Source organism: Dipodomys merriami, unplaced genomic scaffold (assembly GCF_024711535.1).
Source record: "Dipodomys merriami isolate MVZ:Mamm:240054 unplaced genomic scaffold, mDipMer1.0.p SCAF_45, whole genome shotgun sequence".
NCBI lineage: Eukaryota > Metazoa > Chordata > Mammalia > Rodentia > Heteromyidae > Dipodomys > Dipodomys merriami.
Window position 1 is genome coordinate 9,578,560 of NW_027206013.1, and position 20,145 is coordinate 9,598,704.

The 20,145-nt window shown below is 55.2% G+C and overlaps 1 protein-coding gene across 1 annotated transcript in view; it reads right to left on the reverse strand.

The window, feature by feature from the left end:
* Positions 1–20,145, reverse strand: part of Myo18b (myosin XVIIIB) — a 130,316-nt gene that overhangs the window by 40,636 nt on the left and 69,535 nt on the right. Inside the window, exons 34-39 of the mRNA XM_069994232.1 lie at positions 19,634–19,786; positions 9,622–9,735; positions 8,987–9,103; positions 7,640–7,723; positions 6,822–6,959; positions 4,075–4,260 (exon numbers count right to left, since the gene is read on the reverse strand). Of these exons, the coding sequence (XP_069850333.1) occupies positions 4,075–4,260; positions 6,822–6,959; positions 7,640–7,723; positions 8,987–9,103; positions 9,622–9,735; positions 19,634–19,786 (792 nt within the window). The remainder of the gene's footprint in view (positions 1–4,074; positions 4,261–6,821; positions 6,960–7,639; positions 7,724–8,986; positions 9,104–9,621; positions 9,736–19,633; positions 19,787–20,145) is intronic.

The window sequence follows — 20,145 nt, forward strand, 5'->3', positions numbered from 1 at the left end:
CGGCGGGAGCATGCCTGGTGTGTGCTAAGAGGATAAAGAAACACGCAAATCCTCAGACTGTGGGGTTAGGAAATCCATCCCATCTCTTTTCAGGGAGATTTACATTTAAATGCTGGTGGCTCACACCTGTCACCCCAGCTACTCAGGAGATCTGAGGATTGTGGTTCAAAGTCAGCCTGGCAAGGAAATCTGCAAGGCTCTTAATCTCTAATGAACCACCAGGGAACCAGAAGTGAAGCTTGAAGTGGGAGAGCACTAGCCTTGAGGGCAAGAACTTAGGAACAGCACCTAGGCTCTGAGTTCAAGCCCCACGACTGACAAAAAAAAGGACGGAGATGAACAAGGTTAGCACTTTGTCCAGGAAGTGAATGCGTGGTAGTGACACTTGACCCAGGAAAGAGATCCGGTGCCAAGTGACATTCTCAGAGACACTGACCCACAAATTGCAAAGCACAGATCTGAACTTTGCCTGGGGACACACCGGGCTCCCACGGCAGAACTCCTAGCACACACATGATGATCAAGACCCACAAATAGCGTTGCTGTTACTGTGCTGGTCAGCATTGCGCTGCTGTGACAAAGTGACTGAGATAAGCAACGTAAAGAAGAAAGGTGGACCCCGGCCCGTGGTCTCTGAGGTTCCCTGGCCCTGTTCTCAGGGCCTGGGGTGGCCCAGACCATCAAGGCAGGGAATGTGGGGGGGAGCAAAGCTGCTGCTCATGGCAGCCAGGAAGTCAGGAGAGACAGACAGGAAGGGGCGGGGCTCATGGCTCCCTCCAAGGGCCGGCCCCCTCCAAGGATGCACTCCCCAAGTAACCTTACTTCCTCCCATGAGGAAGGCTGCCGGCAGCTAGGAGGGGGGCTAGACTGGCAGGAGGCAGAGGACACACAAAGGCCTCTCTCCAGTGTCTTTGCAGTGAGTGCCACCCCAGAGCACACTGATTTCCGACTCCTAGCCTCCGTAACTGCAGAGGACATGTCTTCTAGGAACCAATGACAGACTCTCAGCAACAGAACTCCCTCAGAGAAACAGGGGAAAAGGCTCAGATTCGCTCAGGTGTTGCAATCAGAGGAAGGAAAAATATACTCAATTTTTTTTTTTTTTTTTGGTCAGTCGTGGGGCTTGAACTCTGGGCCTGGGCGCTGTCCCTGAGCTCTTCAGCTCAAGGCGAGTGCTCTACCACTTGAGCCACAGCGACGCTTCCAGTTTTCTGGTGGTAAATTGAAGATAGGAGTCTCACAGGGACTTTCCTGTCTGGGCTGGCTATGAACCGTGATCTCAGATCTCATCCTCCTGAGTAGCTAGGATGACAGGCGTGAGCCACCGGCACCCGGCTCACTCAATCTTACTGACGTGCTTGCCCTCAACACCCAGGTGGGGGAAAATAAGTCTTACTTTCGGCATCATGCAACAGGTTCTGTGTTTTAGAGTTCATGCTGTTTCTGTTTTCACTGACAGGCAGGGCCTGTACCGTGGGACAATCTCATTACATTCTGTTTTCTTTTTATGACCCACGCCTCAAGACCTCTTGTTTGCATTTCATTTGGTTTCCTGATCTTGTACTCTGGCCTGCGCCAGCCTTAGACCATGACTGTTGCTACCCCCCACCCCCACACCAAAGTGTCTGGGATTATAGGCATGGTTCACCATACCCAGTTAGTTTTTTAAGATAAAGTCGCAATAACTTTTTTTTGCCTGGGCTGACCTTGGACCATTATCCTCTTCTCTCCACTTCCTGAGGTGCTAGGATTCCAGGCACAGATCTCTACCCCTAACCCCGTCACACTTGAAATTTATTGTTCTTCGAAGGTTTTGTGTGACTTACACAGGGAGGGTTTGTGGTGACTTTGTGCTTAGCAAATATTCATCCACTCCTTCGATTGCTCAGAGTCACTAGCAATCTTCAGCAATAAGGTGTTTCTAAATAGAGGCGTGCATGCTGATTCTTAGATACGGTATAGCACAGCCCAATAAACATGCACATTTTAGACGTGCTGAGAAACCAAGAATTCCCCGTGACTTGTGACCTGGCAATAATCCTCATCGCCACACTTAGGACGCAAGCGGCAGAATCTTGCAGATAGGGCTGGATAATAGTCAGTATTTTAGGGTCTTTAAAGATCTCGAACATAGCCACAGGGAGAGGAGATGGGAGGAAAAAAAGGAAGGAGAGGACCAAGAGAGGAAAAGAGGAAAGACAGGATAAGACTGTGGGTCACAGAAGGAAACCCAGTGTTTGATGCGGTCACAGCATGCCTGCGTGCCCAGCCAGCTAAGGAAGATACCAGAGGAGAAAGGCTGGGTACACGTCTCCTCCCAGCCAGAGGCAGTGGGGGAGGGAGGGAGGGGTGCAGCAGGTCTGCTAATGGGGAAGTAGATTGGAGGAAGACTGCCTTCTCTCTTCCCAAGCTAGCGGGTGACGGGTGACTCAGTGTGGGAAATTGAACCTTGGCCCCTGAGCTGCTCTGTGAGGCGGCTTGCCTGCCCCCCCTACCCCCCCCCACACACACATAGGGGAGAATGAGCCAGGAAGGGCAAAGCTGACCGGGACAGGGTGGCTGGCAGTGGGAGACCAGATGCTCCAGCAGAGAAGAGGAAATGTACCTTACACCCTTATATGCCAGCCCTAGGTGTGTCTCAGTGAAGAAGCTGTGGTGATGGGCAGGTTTACAGATCAGAAATCTGGTGTCTTCAGGATATTTGTCCCCACTGGGAAAAGAGCAAAGCAGAGGCTCGCCGATGCTCTGAGATCCTCACAGAAAAGCACACTGAATGAGAAACCACCCTCTGGAGGGTGGCAGGGGCTCACACCTGTGATCCTAGCTATTTAGCAGGCTGAGATTGGGAGGATCGCAGTTCAGGGGCAGCAGGGGCAGCAAAGTCAAGACTCCACCTCCATGGAAAGCTGGGGCTGGTTGCAAGCATCTGCGATCCCAGGAAGTTTAACATAGGTGGATCATGCACAGGTGCATGGCCAGGTAGGAAGTGAGACTATATCTCAATGATAACCAAGGAAATGCGGTTCAGAGGCTAAGTGCCTAGTAAGCATGAGGTCCTGAGTTCAAACCTTAGTACCTCCCTCGCCTTCCACATAGCAAATTTAAAAATACAGTGTTCCCTGGACCATGCCAGGGACTTAGTGGCTAAAACACAGACTAGAGACTGGGCAAATCCGTGAAGGTACCGCTCTGAATCTCAGTGTGGCAAGTTGACCTTCCAGTCCCTCAGTTTCCCCACCTGCACAATGGGGTTCACGGAACCCGGAGCATGGCAAATGCACTCGGTAGTTTTTGTCATTATTCTTATCTTTCAAGTCTGCAGTCATTGCCCCTAGCCTAGAAACAGCTCCACAAGGAATGATTGGTGGTGGTGGTTGTTTTGCCTGATTGGGGTTTTGATCTCTGAGCCTCAAGCTTCCTTGGCTGGTGCTAAACCACTTGAGCCATGCCTCCAGGTCTGCCTTTGGCTGGTTCATTAGAAAGAGGGGTCTTGCTGAGTTTCTCTGCTCAGGCTGGCTTCAAAACCTTGATCCTGTGGGTCTCAGCTTCCTGAGTGGCTGGGATTACAGGCTTGAGCCACCAGCGCCCGGCTCACATTTTACTAGTTGTAATGAATGATCTCATCTCTTTGAAGCTTTAGCTTTCTCGTCTATAAAGTGGTAGCATCAATTGTAACTCTGCAGGGCTGCTGTGCAGTTATCTGCTAGGTTGCAAAGACCCCGTCTCACCGTAGACCTTTAACACATGGACATTTAAAGACGCACATTTCATACACAACCATCCCCTGTCTGAGGCTGCGCCCCCATGCCATTGAGTGGAATGTAAGGAAGGGGCAGGAAAGAGGTGTGGCCTCTGAGCTGTCCATCCCAGCAGCAGCGAATGCCATTGGTCCACTTTGGACCCGCCCCCCCAGGATGTGCAGCCAATGGCAGTGCCATTTCTCAGCCCATCCCTTCTGACTTTCTCCCTTTTTGGTACCCAATCCTAAAAGCCCAGGAAGCAAGCCCTGGAGTCTCCCCTTGGGAAGGCCTCCCCTCGCTCCTGGACCATACTCTTGACCGCGCAAGGACTCACCAGCTCCATGCACCGCCGGCTGGCCGCTGCCTCCCGCTGCACCAGCTCCTCCATCTCCGCCTTCATCTCCTCCAGCCGCCGCTGATAATACTGGCTGTTCTCCCGCTGCTGGGTCTCCGCCATGGTGGCCTGCGACAGCTCCTCGCCCATCTTGATCAGGCTGTCCCTAAGCCGGATCACCAGGACCTGAGAGGTGCAAGAGAATGGCTGAGGGCCCGGCAGGGGCTCAGAGGACGCGCTCCCTTTGCAGAGTCTGCTGTGTGCTTACAAAGCAGACCCGCTAAGAAGCCTGATGGTTTTTGTTTTTTGCCTCCAAAATAAAAATGGCCTTGAAAATGCAGAAATAGACGGGACCTACTAAGAACTCTGACTTTTTGAGATGTGCTGGGTTCAAATGCCACCTCTCCCTCCTCTCCCTGGCTGTGTGACCTTGGGCAGGCCACTGGGCCTCTCTGAGCAGCACAGGTGGTACTGTTCCCGTGTCACTGCCCCGATGGAGCGTGTCAGGTTATGCAGAGGGTATGGTTCAGTGTCAGAAGCCGAGGCGTGGCAGCGGAGAGCTGGGTGTGGTTGGCATGCACAAAGCCGCCATCCATCCTGAGGTCCGGGGGGCAGAGCCACACCCTGGAGCGAGAGCGATGCCCCCTCAGAAGCCTTTCTCCAACATGAGATTTGAATCCGGATTTATAAAACAAGAGCTACCGCCCTAATACTTCATGCTCTTTGTCCTTTCCTGGGGATGAACAGAGCAGAGGGACACAAGGGCACCACCGAGAGCAAGGCACTTGAGATACAGCGTCATGGACACTCCAGAGAGCAGAGTCAAGGCCCTCCTGCAGAATCCGTTAGCCAAAAAGCCTGGAAGGAACTGATGCTGGCAAGCAAATGCCGGCATGCTGATCTAAGACAGAGGGGAGGAGGGAGGCGGGCGGGAAGGAGGAAGGCAGGCAGTGGGGAGGGAGGGAGTCACATGTATATTTCAAGCCCTTTGCTGAGTCCTTGGAGCCCCTCTTGGAAGCCACAGAATGGGGCAGAAAGGAACGGAGATCAGATACTTCACGGGAGCCTAAACAGCTCTGCTCCTCGTGGTTTAATAATCCCAGAGGAGGAGGCAGAGAAGGGTGGGTCCCAAACGGGGTCCTCAGGGTACCCCATCTCTGCCTTAAGGACCTGGGTTTCTACGAGATTCACGTGGTGGTACTGGGGCAGAGAAAAGGAACCGACTCGGAGACAAATGGTTTCCCCCTCTGAAGTCTCAGCTAGCCATCAAAGTGTTCACTCTTCTCAGCTCCTGCCTAGCAAAGAGAATCAAGAAAGCCTGACTCCATGCTAGAATCAAGCCCTAAACGGTATAATGCAGTGTGTCATGCAGAATCACTTCTAATATATGGCAGAGCCAAGGTCCAGCATGACCTGGCGGAGACGGCTGTGCCTTGTGGGATGGCCTGAGGAATTCTAAGATCTGCCCAGGGCAAGCCTGGCCATCAACATTCCGTGTGGGTCTCACCGGAAGCCCCCACCTCCCCAGCCCTAATAGCCTTTCTGATAACCCCGTCTCCTTGCTCAGATCCCCACAGAAGCCCGACTCCAACCCCACCTCCACGCACAACCTCCATTCCCGCACGAAGGCTGCTGTGACTCAATAAACAGTTCACAGCTGTTGGGACCGAGTCCAGCCTTTTCCTTTCTCCTCCATTTTCCTAACACTCTCTGGGGTCCTGTTCTCCTTGGTCAGCAGAGGTCACCCCAAAGCGTGTATTAAACACCGAGCAGGACTGGTTAATAGCCAAGGATCTCAACAATGACAATGACCTCCGGGAATGCCCGCAGGGATGAGGAGGGAAACGCACACCTGAGCTTCCAGCTCAAGGTGATTGAGCCCCAGCCCGGCACATCAAGGTCTTCCCTTGCCCTTCAATGCTCAGCATGATTGTACTCCTCCTGGACCCCCTCGACTTCCCCAGCACAACAAGGATCTTTTTACTTTCAGACTTGCCTTATGAAGGGTATTTATGCACATTTCCTCCCCATCTGACTTCTGTGCATCAAACACAGGGCTGTTCTCAAATTAGGTGCAAAATAGATTTACTTAGAAATGAGTGTTGGATGCTTAAGTGGATGAGTAGGTGGGTAGATGAGCAGATTAATTGAGATGACTCCAGGTCTGAATAAAAGAGAAGAATGGAGTAAAGAACAAATTGATGGACGGTAGATAGATGGAAGATGGATGGATGGACTTATGAATGTGTGGATGGACTGATGGATGGACAGATAAATAGATACTGGGTGGATAGATGGACATATGAATAGATAATGGGTGTATGTATTTATGAATGTGTGCATATATGTATGTATGGATGGATACATGAACAGATAATGAGTGGACAGATGATGAACAGATGAAAAGATGGATGGAGGCTGGATGGACAGAGAGATGAATGGATAATGAGTAGGTGGATGATGGATGAATGAATGGACAGGCAGATGAATGGATACACAGATGGACGGATAGAATAATGGATGATGGATGGGCTGATAATGATAGGTGAAGAGAAACAGAGATGGATGAATGAGTGGAGAAGTCACTTAAGGAAAGATACAATACGAAGAAGGAAGACAGGAAAAGGTGAGGGAGGACTGAAGAAGGGCGGAGGGAGGAGTCACGGCCATCCCGGGTGTGGGGACGGAGCTGGCCCGCGCTCCCCCTGACCCCTCTCCCTGAGTAGGGCTCGCATGGCCCCGAGTACCTCAAATCTCTTGATCTGCACTTTCTGGAACTCCGTCTTGCTCTCCAGGTCACAGACGACCGCCTCCTGCCTGCTGACGATGGCGCGGTCCACAGTGGACTGCTCCAGGTACTCGATGCGCGTCTGGGCCACCTGCAGCTGGGGGCACAGCAGGGGCTCCGCTGACCACCGGTCAGCCCCGGGCCTCAGGACAGGCGCCCATGCCGGCTCCAGGCCCAGGGCCATCACCACCCCCAGCGGCGGGTGCAGGAAGATGATTCTGTGTGGTTGGAATCTGAGGCAGCGTCCCCTCACGCCTACCCCGTGGTGACATCGTGCAGACAGAAACTAGCTCCTGCTCTCTATACCAGCTCCAGCCAGTGGCCAGAGAAACGTTCTCTGTCCTGTCTCGGGCCATTCAGTGCCCGTGGAAATGCATGTGAGCCCTGGGTCACTCTGATAGCCACACACCATGATTCTAGAAAGGGCTCAGATAACTCCTCTCATGACTATAGGTTGATGTGAGAGGCGAGAGGAGTCTGGGAGCAAGTGTGACTTCAAAGGAAGATCACACAGGGCTGAGATCTCCACTCTATCCCTTACAGCAGATCTGTAGAGGGAGAAAGGTCAGCCTGGGCAGAAAGGCTGTCAGGGTAGCCCTGGACGGGGCCTTGCACTGGCAAGAGTGACTGAATGTCTGTCAGTCTGTCTGTCTACTTAGACTGTCCTCAACTGTCCCCTCATACACTGGTCACACGATCTGCAGTTGCAGGAGCAGAGGTGTGGGGTTCAAGGGAGCCTGGACCTCCTGCCCACCCCATGTGACCCGGAGCACCTACTTGCTCCTGGAGCTTCTGCTTCTCCTTCCTGGCTTCCTCCAGCTGCAGGTGAAGCTCCTGGATCTGCCCGATGTCGGCAGCGGACTGCAGGGACAGAGACAAGAGGAAGTTCCTCCTCCCCCCATCTCCCTTCCTCTCAGAGGTTCTGTGACAACAGCGGTTCCCAAAACTGGTCTCTTGGCATGCCCTCCTGGCATCCCTCAGCCTCTGGCCAGTGGGATGGGTGGAAGGATGGATGGATGGATCGGTGGGTGGGTGGGTGGATAGATGGGTAGGTGTATGAATGGATGGATGGAAGGATGAGTAGATAGATGGAAGGATGGGAGATGGGTGGATGGATGGGTGAATAAGTAGATGGATGGATGGGTGAATAAATGGGTGGATGGGTGATGGGTGAGTGGATGGATGGGTGGGTAGATAGGTGAATGGATGGATGGATGGGTAGATGGATAGGTATATGGATGGATGGGTGGATGGATGGATGAATGGGTAAATGGATGGATGGGTAGACAAATGGGTGGATGGATGGATGTTAGATGGGTGGATGGGTAGGTGGATGGATGTTAGATGGGTGGATAGGTAGGTGGATAGATGTTAGATGGGTGGTTGGATGGATGTTAGATGGGTGGATGGGTGGATGGATGGATGTTAGATGGGTGGATGGATGGATGTTAGATGGGTGGATGGACAGGTGTTAGATGGGTGGATGGGTGGATAGATGGATGTTAGATGGGTGGATGGGTGGATGGGTGTTAGATGGGTGGATAGGTGGATGGATGGATGTTAGATGGGTGGTTGGATGGATGTTAGATGGGTGGATGGGTGGATGGATGGATGTTAGATGGGTGGTTGGATGGATGTTAGATGGGTGGATGGATGGATGTTAGATGGGTGGATGGGTGGATGTTAGATGGGTGGTTGGATGGATGTTAGATGGGTGGATGGATGGATGTCAGATGGGTGGATGGGTGGATGGATGGATGTTAGATGGGTGGTTGGATGGATGTTAGATGGGTGGATGGATGGATGTCAGATGGGTGGATGGATGGATGTTAGATGGGTGGTTGGATGGATGTTAGATGGGTGGATGGATGGATGTTAGATGGGTGGTTGGATGGATGTTAGATGGGTGGATGGATGGATGGATGAATGGGTAGATGGATGGGTGGGTGTTAGATGGGTGGATGGTGGGTGGGTGGCTGAATGGATAGCTGATGTGTGAATAAATCACTGTGTTTCTTAGTGGAGAGGTGCTTCAGAGACGCACTCTCCGTCGGCAGTGTTCCCCTTCCTGGGGCCCTCCCTTTCTCTCTCGTGTCTTGCGGTGCTGCGGCAGCTCACGGGCACCTGGGCTATGAGGTCCTTGTGCTTCTGCATGAGGTCGTTGAGGTCATCCTGGTCCTCATCGATGCGCTTCAGGAGGTCAGCCTTCTCAAACTGCAGCCGGAACAGCTGCTCATCCACCTGCGGGGGCGGGGGAGGGGTCTGAGCGTGCACGTGCATGTGTGAGTGTGCGTGCAGCACTCTGGTCTGTGTGTGCTCGTGTGCATGCATGGACATTGGTGGGTCAGCTCCTCATAATTCAAGATGAAAGGACCACGGGAATCTTGGGGTAAGCGTTGGGCGATCCGTCTCCGTCGCTACGTAAACATCAGGGGTTTGCACACAGCATGGACATGCACAGGATCCTTTGCACCTGGGCAGGGAAAGGCAAGCCACCCCTGGCTTCTGGCTCCAGGTGGAGGAGGGACGTACCAGGTTTGTTTGTTTGTTTGTTTGTTTTAAACCAGTCTTGGGGCTTGAACTCAGGGCCTGAGCACTGTCCTTGAGCTTCTTTTGCTCAAAGCTAGCACTCTACCACTTGAGCTAAAACACCACTTCTGGCCTTGACTGTGTGTGTGTGGTACTGAGGAATCGAACCCAGGGCTTCATGCACGCGAGGCAAGCACTCTTCCACTGAGCCAGGTTCCCAGGCCCCGTACCAGGCTCTTGCTGCGCGCCATGCTCTCCAGCTCACTGTGCATGGCTTCCAGGTCCACCGTCAGCGCCTTCTGTGTCTTCAGGGCATCCTCGCACTTTGCCTTGCTCTGCTCCAGCTGGCGGGCGGCAGGGGGAGGAGGCAGAGATGAGGGTCCCAGGGCGGAGGCTGCCTCCTCCAGCGCCCCACACGACACAGGACGGCTCGCACGGGGCTTCGTGTGTCCACATGGGGACAAAGGTGCACCGCACTCAGGATGCCACCAGCATGGCCCCACGATGTAGAGCTCCACCAGCCCACAGGCATGGGACCCACAGGGAGACAATCAAATGGTCCCTGACCCCCCCAAGGGGCGTCGGGGGGGGGACATCAGCCTATCGGGAGCATGGGGAGGAGGAGGGCACCATGGGGTGAAGAGGAGAACCATGGGGGGTTCCTGGGAGGCAGGAGCTTCTTGACCCAGGACTTAAGGGTGAAAAGAGGGTGGTCTGCAAACTTCCTTCTGAGTGAAAAACAACAAACACGCGGATGGTTTCCCAGCCTCCCGTCTCTCCGTGGCCTCGCAGGGCGGAAGTATTTCTCTCCTTCTCACACCTTCTCTTCAGGACCGCAGACACCATTCCCTGCACACACCGCCCCAAAGGACAACCGAGTCCCATGGTCTGACGCCCACGTTTGTGCACAAACCCCGAGGCCCAGTCTGCACGCAGGGTCGCCCGGTGTTCTGAACCACACAAATCTCCACACAGGAAACACTCTCAGAGATGGCTGAAGGAAAACGCTTGGGGCTCAGAGAGAGGCAGCTCCCTCATCAAAAACACACAGCAGAATGGAACAGAGGCAAGCCTAGTGTCCAGACCAGCACACTTTCTACTACAAGACCAAAGCATTGTTTCCAAAAGAGGTGCTGACGCTAATGCCAATGCCAATGCAGAAAGGAGGAGGGAGGGAAAGAGGGCGGGAGAGAGGGAGCGAGGGGGGAAGGAGAGGACTGAGGGAGGGAGGGAAGGAGGGAAGGTCCTGCTGAAAGAGGGTAGGGCCTCTGATCCTTGGGGACGCAAATAAGAAAGGGTCCCACTGAGCAGAGGACAATTTCATCTCCTTCCAAACTGCGCAACAAACAGCATCCTGCCAGGGTCCGGGAGCGAGGCTCGCTGTGGACACGGTACTAAGGGAGACCGCAGGAGGGACTGGACTCTGGTCTCGTTTCCCAGCCAGTGCTGTGAGCAGAGCCTCTCTTCCTGAATCTCCACCTTTCATGTCACACCTGAGCTACCAAAAAAACCAAAAATCACATCTCCCAGGCCAGGACCGCGGGGCTGTGAGCCGAGGCTGCTCCAAGCTGTGGCCTGGGCTCCCCTGGCCCCTGTGGCCTTCACACCGGCCCCGCAGCGCCAGCCCTGCCCACCCTCCTCCTTCCCGAGCACTTCTGGGACAGTGCCCAGGCCCAGGCCCAGCATACACACACACACACACACACACACACACACACACACACACACACACACACACACACACACACACACACACACACACATCTAGAACCATGCTGCAGAAAAGAGAGCTGGAAATCTCATCACTCCCTACCCACCCTGCGTGGACATTGGACATCCATGGTCCCCCCTCCTTTCACAGAGGACAAGGCTGAAATCCTGGGGGGGGGGAGGAGAGCAAGGTCAGGGTCAAGGTGGAGAGGTTCCAGACCCAGCTGGCCCGGGTCCACCCCAGGGGCCTGCCCCCACACACGTCTCCACCACCGAGTTCTTCCCCTGCCCCCTCTGTTTCCTCCTACCCCACCTGCTTCGTTCAATGCCCCCTGCCATTGAGATTCCCCTCACGTATCCCTCAGTGTGGATTCATGAATGGTACCACTTTACTATGCACGGCCATCTGCCGCTCTAAGTACCCGGGGACTCTTTGCTCCGGGCTGAAGTTCTCAGAGACTCCAAGAGATGCCAGCCATGGGGAAAGGGGCAGGGAAGGGGAGGGCTGGGGTCTCTGCACGACTCACCAAGGTCCTGGGTTTCTGTGTCTCACTCAACAATCCAGGGGACTTACAAATGGTAAACTGCAGGGGATGGGCATTCTGTGTAAGAGGTGGTGTCTCTGAGCGGGGTAACTGCAACATATCCCAGCCTTAATACCCCCCCCACACACACACACATGCCCCACAAGAGGGGGAGAGCTTGGAAGAATCTGCCTTCAGCATTCCAATCTTTCCTGCAAACTATCAGCCACCGCTCAGGCTACCGACAACCACGCCACACTCAGCAAAAGCATTCTGTGGAAATGTGAAAAAAAAAAAAACAGTCAGACCAGAGCTGGGCACGGTGATGCATGGCTGTAGTCCCAGCGTGTGGGAGGCTGAAGGAGGAGGATTGAGAGTTCAAGGTCAGTCTGGGATGCATGGTGAGAGCTTGTGAGACCCTGTCTCACCCACACACACACATGCACACACACGCAGACTTGCATACATGCACACGCACACAATCAGACCAGTTTGACACAGTCCAGCTACCCCTTGGGGGATCTCCAGACATGTGTCCTGCACACACTGCAGGAATGGCTGCTTCCTGTGTTCTTGATAGCAAATGACTTGGGCATACACTGAATATTCTGGAATGTGCCTTCTGTTTGGCAGAGAGCATCAGAACCCTCCCCGACTGTATTTCTCTTTCAGTCAGGGTAATACAACATGGTTATTACGGGTGCCCTTGACAGGGCTGGCCCTGGAGAGCTGGGGACTCTCATCTGAGCGGGGCTCCCCAGCGTGGTGGACCCATCGTCTGTCCCCACTGTGTGCTGCCGGGACCTGGCCCCCCCACCACGCGCAGGCCTGGGATCCAGCCAGCGTCCGTCCATCCGGCCTCTCAGGTGGGAAGGGCGAGGGGTCGGACACACAGCAGGACCAGCCCCTGTGGAAGGAAGGACCTGCAGAGGCAACTCTAGGCCCCAGAGCCCAGCAGAAGGCTGGCCGGGGCATGGCCAGGGCAGAGGCCTCCTGACGTCCCGTTCATATGTGGGGGGCGGGGTGGGAATCCTCTGCTGCTTACGCCCAAGTAAACACATCTGCACACACAGACTCCCAGGGGAAGGCCAGCTGTGTGATCTCAGCGTCCCTCACACAATGAAGAGATGTCTCTGGAGCCCCAGAGGTGGGGAGATTCCACATAGGGCGGGTGTGCACGGTGGGTACCTGGGTTCCCAGGTTTTCCTTCCACACTGAGCCAGAACTCTCACTTAAACACCACTGGTCAGGTAGAGGGGGCTGTTTAAAAGTGTAGATTCTAAGCTAGGTGCTAGCAGCTCACGCCTGTCATCCTAGCGACTCAGGAGGCTGAGATCTGAGGATCACGGTTCAAAGCCAGCCCGGGCAGGAAAGGCCGTGAGACTCTTACCTCCAACGAACCACCAGAAAACCAGAAGTGGCGCTGTGGTTCAAAGTGGTAGAGAGCTAGCTTGATGGAAGAAATGTCGGTCACGGACTTGCCTAGCTAAGAGCTTACATCCCAAACGCCCCCAGGAAAACCACAGACACCCCAACAGAAAACCAAATGCGCTCAGTATGCGCAGACAAAAGCAGGTACCCCAGAGGCCCAAAGGCTTTGGAAAGGCCAGATGTGCCAGTCACACAGCGGAGACATGTCAACCAGAAGCAGGACAGATAAATGTCTTCCCTCGAGGGGAACCCACAGCTGGGGGGGGGGGGGCCCACAGGCTGCCACATGACCAGAGCAGAAACACAGCCATGTGAGAAAACGAGTCAGCCAAACACATACACTTGTGTAAATGACAGCCCAGAAGTTCACAGGCTGGATGTTTATCCCTAGAAACACACACACACACACACACACACACACACACACACACACACACCGCCCAGACCCTCGTGCCACACAGCGGCTCTGTCCTTCAGCATGGTGCTGACCCGCCATCTGTACACCTCACCACAACGAGGTGGGGGTGAGGATGTGGCTGACCCGTGCTCCCCACTGGCCCCCACGTGGATGGAAGGGCCCGGCCAGCACCGCCATGCGCACACCAGGGCCTCTGTAAGTGCAGCCCCTGCCTTCATCCATCACCAGCTCAGAGGTGCCAATATTTGTCTGGTGAATAGGCCTTGTGGTAACTGTATTTCCAACCAATTACAACTCGGTCTTTATCTCCTCTGACAGGAGGTTATGTTAATAGCGAATCAATTCACTCCAACACAATCTTTAAAGGAGAAAGAGGGGGAAAAAAAGGCTCCACACATCAGACAGGGAACAAGGGCTCTTGTGCAGAGGTCCCCAAAGGTGCTAGTCACTCACACACACACACACACACACACACACACACACACACGCACACATGCACACACGCAGAGTTCCCATCAGGGTCATCTTCCCAGGGCGTATTAATTATGCCCGTTGTCTCATGAGAGCACCAGTGACACGCGGTGACAAATGTCCTAATTAAAGCCAGTGGGGCTGGAATGGGCCAATCAGTCTTCTGGGCACTAATAGGGGGAACTTGGGCTGGTGGTTAATCACCACTGGGAACTAGTGATTGGGACGGAGAGCCGAGCGCAGAGACCTGCCCCAGTGTGTGAGATGAGCCCAGTCCCCAGGGTTGGGGGGAGCAGGTGCTCCAGATGGGGGAGACAGCCCCCAGATGGCAGTGAGCCAGCTGGACAGACATCGGACAGCTGGGTGATGGTTAATCTTCTGAGTTGGGTGCTGCAGGCAGACTCCCTGGGTTCAAATCCCTGCTCCACCTCTTACTAGCTCTGTGCCTTTGAGTAAAGACTTTGCCATCTGTTTATCATTCCCGGTTCTGGTCTTAGAGGAGATGGAGAGAAAAGTGTGTGTGGGGGGGACAGGAAGAGGGAATGACAAAACAGTGGTGACTGTAAAACATGAGGTGAACCCCAGATGGCTGGGGGGGTCTCATGGGCCCGTGGGAGTCAGCATCAGCCTCGAGTCAGGGTGTCCAGACCCCACGTTCGGAGGACAAGCAGGGTAGGGGGTGTCTGCAGGAGGGACCCAGGGCAGAAGCGAGGGCCGCACAGAGGGCCGGGCAGGGGGCGGAGCAGTGAGCTGCACACGCTGTGTCAGCGGGGGAGACCGGGCTGGGCCCCCGGAGAGCCCATCAACGCCCAGGGTAACAGGCAGCCTGGACTGAATGGAAACGTTAAAGTTCTCTCTCACATGATCAGGATGTGAACAGGAAAAAGGCGGCATATGGCAGAGATCCAAGTGACAGAGGTACAGGTGGTCATTCAGTGAGAATGGGGGGGAGAGAAAAGAAGGAAAGAGGGAGGGATGGAGGGAAACAAAAAGAGAAATAGAGAAAGAGAATGAGCCAGAAACGGGAGGGGGGAGAATGAGAGAGAAAGGAGGACTTGAGGGCGGGAGAGCAGGAAGGAAGGAAGGAAGGAAGGAAGGAAGGAAGGAAGGAAGGAAGGAAGGAAGGAAGGAAGGCAGAGAAGGAGAGGAAAAGGGAGAGAACATTTCAGAGGCATTCTGGGGGTGCAGCAGCTGAGACACAGCTTTGTTTTTAGCAGAAAGGGGGTGAACCCGGCTCCCCAGGATGAGTGAATTAAATTCGGGTGAACCTTTTGCTCTTTAACAAAAGGCCAGACAAGTCACTTCCCCTGGGGAGAGGAGCGAGATCAAAGGCAGGGTCCCGGGTAGGGGGAGGGGTCCCGGGTAGGGGAGGGCTCCCCTTGCCTGCCTGCTTACAGCCAGGTCTGGGCACCTGCTACCCACAGCTGTGATTTATGTCTGGCGATTATCTTAATTAGACATCTTGGTTGTTAGAATTTTGCTTCTGTCTCTGGAGTTGTTTGTTTCCAGTGGAAACATTCCAGAGGAATTAATTAGTAATTGGTCCCCAAAGAACAGGTGCCTACGGTGTCCCAAGGTCCTGGAAAACCAGAGACCAAGCCGGTGCGGGTGGCTCACGCCTGCCATCCCAGCTACTCAGGGATCAAGGTTCAAAGCCAGCCTGGGGAAGGAAAGTCCTTGAGACTCATCTCCAATGAACCCCCAGAACTGGGAGTAGGGCTGTAGCCCAAAGTGGTAGAACACTAGCCTTGAGTGAAAGAGCTCAGGGACAGCACCTGGGCCCTGAGTTCAAGTCCCACAACTGACAGGAAAAAAAAAAAAAGGAAAAAAAAGAAAGAAAAAAGAAAATCAGAGACCAAAGCCCTTGACAAGCAATAGCAGAGAAGGAAGTCAGCAGAGAGCCGTTTTTATCTTGGACTTTTCTTTCAAACCCATGGTCTCCAGGGTACCTATAGGTGCCCGAGTCACTATGGAGCTAGTGAAGAGCAGAGGGAGGATTTGAACCTACAAACTTTGGTTCTTGCCCTGGGCCTTGGGGCGGCCTCTGTGTTTCTGGGAGGCCTCCAGAGGAGGGAATCTGGGTGGGCAGAGGCATGAGGCATTTCCATTGCAGTTGGTGGGCAGTGTTGAGGGGTGTCCCCCGCTCCCCCGTGGGACAGGGAGGGTGTCCACCTGTGGTGGTGCTGGCCAGTCTGGCTATCCGTGCACCAGTGCAGGCTGGGTCCTTCTAGAGTCTGGCCGCTCCTCACCAGCCCTCCCCGCCACGCCCGGCCCTGCTCCACAGCTTCCCTCGGCTCTCTATAACTTCAGGATTCAAGCCCCCTGAGCCAGGCTCACCAGCGCATTCATCTGCCTCCAGGACTGGCCCTCTTACCTGTGTGCATCCTGCCACACCAAACCCACTTCCTGTCCCCAGGGGCCTCCCCATCCTGACCCTTCCCCCAGGTCATTGGTCATCCTGTGAGCCAGGGCCAGCCGGGCAGGAGTCAGCGTCCACTCGGGTCTCTGTGGCCCCCACTGGCTTCCCACCACGAGCACCTGGCCGTGTATCAAGCGTGGGACAAGAAGGATCTAGTCCATTCCCACAGAGCGGGCCTAAGGCTGTCACGTGGGTATGCCGGGTCACTGTGCATCGGAACCCTGCCACCCAGCTGGAAAGGGCGTGTGTGTGTGTGTGTGTGTGTGTGTGTGTGTGTGTGTGTGTGTGTGTGTGTGTGTGTGTGTGCGTGTGTGTGTGTGTGTGTGTGTGTGTGTGTGTGTGTGTGTGAAAGAGGCTTCTGGTCCTAAGATCAGCATTGATGGGGTTGCTTAGTGGATTCTGAGGGCCGGCCCAGACTCTCAATGAAGTGAGGAGGAAGAAGGGAGGGAGAGGCAGGAATCAGTGGATCAGAATCGATGCCTCAAGTCGTCTGCTGTGCAGCCAAGCTGGGGAGGCCCCAGGACGTGGCACACAGTAGGCGTGTTGTCAGGCAAATCCGATTCATCTCAGGCAAACCCCAGTTGCAAGCGTGAGGGGCTGTGTTCACCCACAGCTTCTGGGCACGCTGTGTGTGCTGTGTGCCTTTGGGCAAAGTGCTCAATCTCTCGGAGCCCCGTTTATCATTAGTCAGATGGGTTCGATAGAGGAAGGCCCACACGGCTAGGGGTTGGGTGGAGATGATCTTCCATTACATGATTATTGTTGTCCGTCTGCATCCTGACATTGATCCCCAAGTGAGCCCCGAGTTTGGAGCTTCTCATCTCTATTAGCAACCCCCTCACCCTGGTGACTAAGTCCTGGGGAGGGGGGGTGTGAGGGCTCTGTTCAGGACCTGCCCATGGCTTTCTACCCCCCTGGGAAGAAGATTCCAGAGTGCCCAGGTGGAATCCTTCTGTCCGCCTATCTGTCCGTCTGTCTGTCTGTCTCTTTTCTGCCAGACCCAAGTTCCTGGACGGAGCATACCACACCTGTCTTACCAACCATCTTACCCAAGTGTAGCCCATCAGGTGACACACCAGGCGTTCCATAAATACTCAACAATCCAACACCTGTGCGCCCTTGCCCTCCCCCCTCCCCTCCCCCACTGTCCCCGATCCCTCAGGCTGAGGGTCCACCCCATCCCCTGAGAGCGGAGGGCAACCGTCGGCGCCCACCCAGTGTCATTGCCACGACCGACACAAGCATCCGGGACACCGGCACTAAGAGCCCAAGCCCCCGAAGTCCGACCTCTGGTCCATGCGCTCCCATGTGTCTGCGCATTTCCATGGTAACAGATGTGGGTAGAGCCAGGGCTCAGGCTCCCTTTGACAGGATTGGGGGGGGGGAGGAGGACACACAGGGGGTAGGGAGGGGCACTTTCAGAAGAAAGCTCTTTGATTTGGCTCCAGGCGCCTTCATTAAACTCATTGCCTCCTAAGGACACACACTGGGGCCCCTAATACTCCAATACTTGAAAGAAAGGAAACAAACCCTGGGGATCCTTTGCTAGCACATTTGCCTGAGGGGGCAGGGAGGCTCGGAGGGTGAGCAGGGCACACAGCCCTCTTCCCAGAGAGCCGAAGCAACTTGAAATACCCCTGCCCCTACCCCATCTCCGCCTACCTAAGGCCAGGAGGCTGGGTCCCCACACATCGGAGTCAGCCCAGAGGGTTTCACTAAGACACACCTAAAGCAAGAGGGTCCCCAAGTGCTCTGCTGAGACCCCTGAAGTTTAGATCTTAGTCTGCACACCATCTCTGGGCACTACTTCTCTAACTGTGAAATGGATACAATCCCGCCTTCCTCCCTCTATTCCTCCCAGGATCCCACGGCGGGCAAGGGAGAGGCGGTATGCAGGCACAGCTGTATCTGCTTTCTACATGGCCGTGAGGGGAACAGGGTGACAAGGACACAAGGTTTGCTGTCTCAGGGCCAGGACAGGCCGGGACAGGGCAGGGTGGTAGGCCGCACCAGGGGACCGCGACCTGCAGGAGGGGGCATGTCCTTCCTTCACCTTGGCAGGCCCTTGAATGTCTCCTGGCTTCTTGACCCCTGTGGCTCAGTGTCATCTCAAGAAAACTGTGGGGTCCCATTGGGGGAGAGAGGGCCCTTCTCCCTGATTCCCGCTCAAAACTGCTACGGTCACCCCAAATGGAGATACAAGCTGCGAGCCTGCCCCACCCAGGCCCGAGGGGTCTGCCGCGCGTGACCTGATGGGAGAGGAGGCGATGGTGAAGTCTGGATCGGCTGGCTTCCAGACCTCCACCCTCACCCCACACCTGTGGCTCTGTCCTCCTCTGAGGAGGCAGGAGGGGAGGAGGTGCCTGGAGACCCGGGTTCAAATCCTGCCTCTCTTGCTCTCTGGCTGTGCCATGCTGGGCGCTCACCCCAGGTGGCCTCCCTCGCACAATGGAGCTACGAAGTTGCAGCCCTGAGTGAAGGCCTTGTTGCTGGCCAGGGTGCCATGGAGAAGCAATGAACCCATCAGTGGGTCTCTCCACCCGTGACAGTGGTTTTGTGGGTCTGGACAGAGGAAGGGGGTCCCTGGGTGTGTCTGTGGAGGGAGTATCTTGTCCTGAGCCCCCCTCCTCTTTTCTGTCTCCTTCTCCTCCTTCCTCCTCTCCCTCTCCTCCCCTGTTGCTCCTGTCTACCCCGAGGAAAACAGCCCTGCCCAACTTCCACCACGACGCTTCCCGTCCCAGCCCAGACCAAAGCCCCAGGGGGCCAAGCGGCCATGAACTAAAAGCCATGGAAACCAGGAGCCAAAACCTTCCTGCTTTTTAAAATGGAATCTCTCGGGTGCTTTGTCACAGTGGTGACAACCACCCCGTCCCTCCTACCCAAATCCCGTGTTATAACATATCAAGGGGTCTCGGTCCACTGTGAGCATCAGCGGGGGACATCGGTGCTACATGCTTCCTATGCAAGCCTCTGGTCACCTCTCTCTCTCTCTCTCTCTCTCTCTCTCTCTCTCTCTCTCTCTCTCTCTCTCTCTCTCTCATCAGTAATTCAGTCACAGCCCTAGCTCTCCAGGCTGTCCCCACTTCCCCGAGGTCTGGCCCCGTGTGGTTGGGAAGAAGCCCCCTCCCTGGGCTGTAGTGTCCCCCTCTGTAGTGTCCCCTCTCCCCGGCTGTAGTGTCCCCCTCTGTAGTGTCCCCTCTCCCCGGCTGTAGTGTCCCCCTCTGTAGTGCCCCGGGCTGAGGGTGCTCAGGGGCACCTGGCGCACCCACCTGGCTGCGCATCTTCTCCAGCTCCTCCTTGCTGGCCGACGTCTTGCTGTCGTCCATGGTGGTCAGCAGAAGCTGGACGTCCGAGAGCAGCGCATGCGTCCTCCTCAGGTCCCTGCGGAGCCGCTTCTCCACGTCAAAGTCCCGGTGGCCGATCTGGAAGCCAAAGGCAAACTGTGAGCTCAAGATGGTACGGCAGTGGCCTGGGCCCGAGGTCCCTGGGTTCGAATCCTGCCTCTGCCACTCACTCACACTGTGTGACCCTGGACAAGACCCTTTCCCTCCGAGCCTCTGCTTCGATCCAGTCCAGCTTCTCCATGCCCTGAGCTAGTGCCCAGCCTGCAGACCAAGCAGGTGACATCCATGCCTGTAGAAGGAACTTTACTCATAGCTGAGCAAGCTCCTGCACCCCAGGATTCTGAGCTGATAGTGGGGGGGACTCTAAGTGGGTCATGAGAAAGCCACATCTGGGTCTGGGCGCCAGGAGGCTGGTCTCAGACGCCCGACAGCCAACA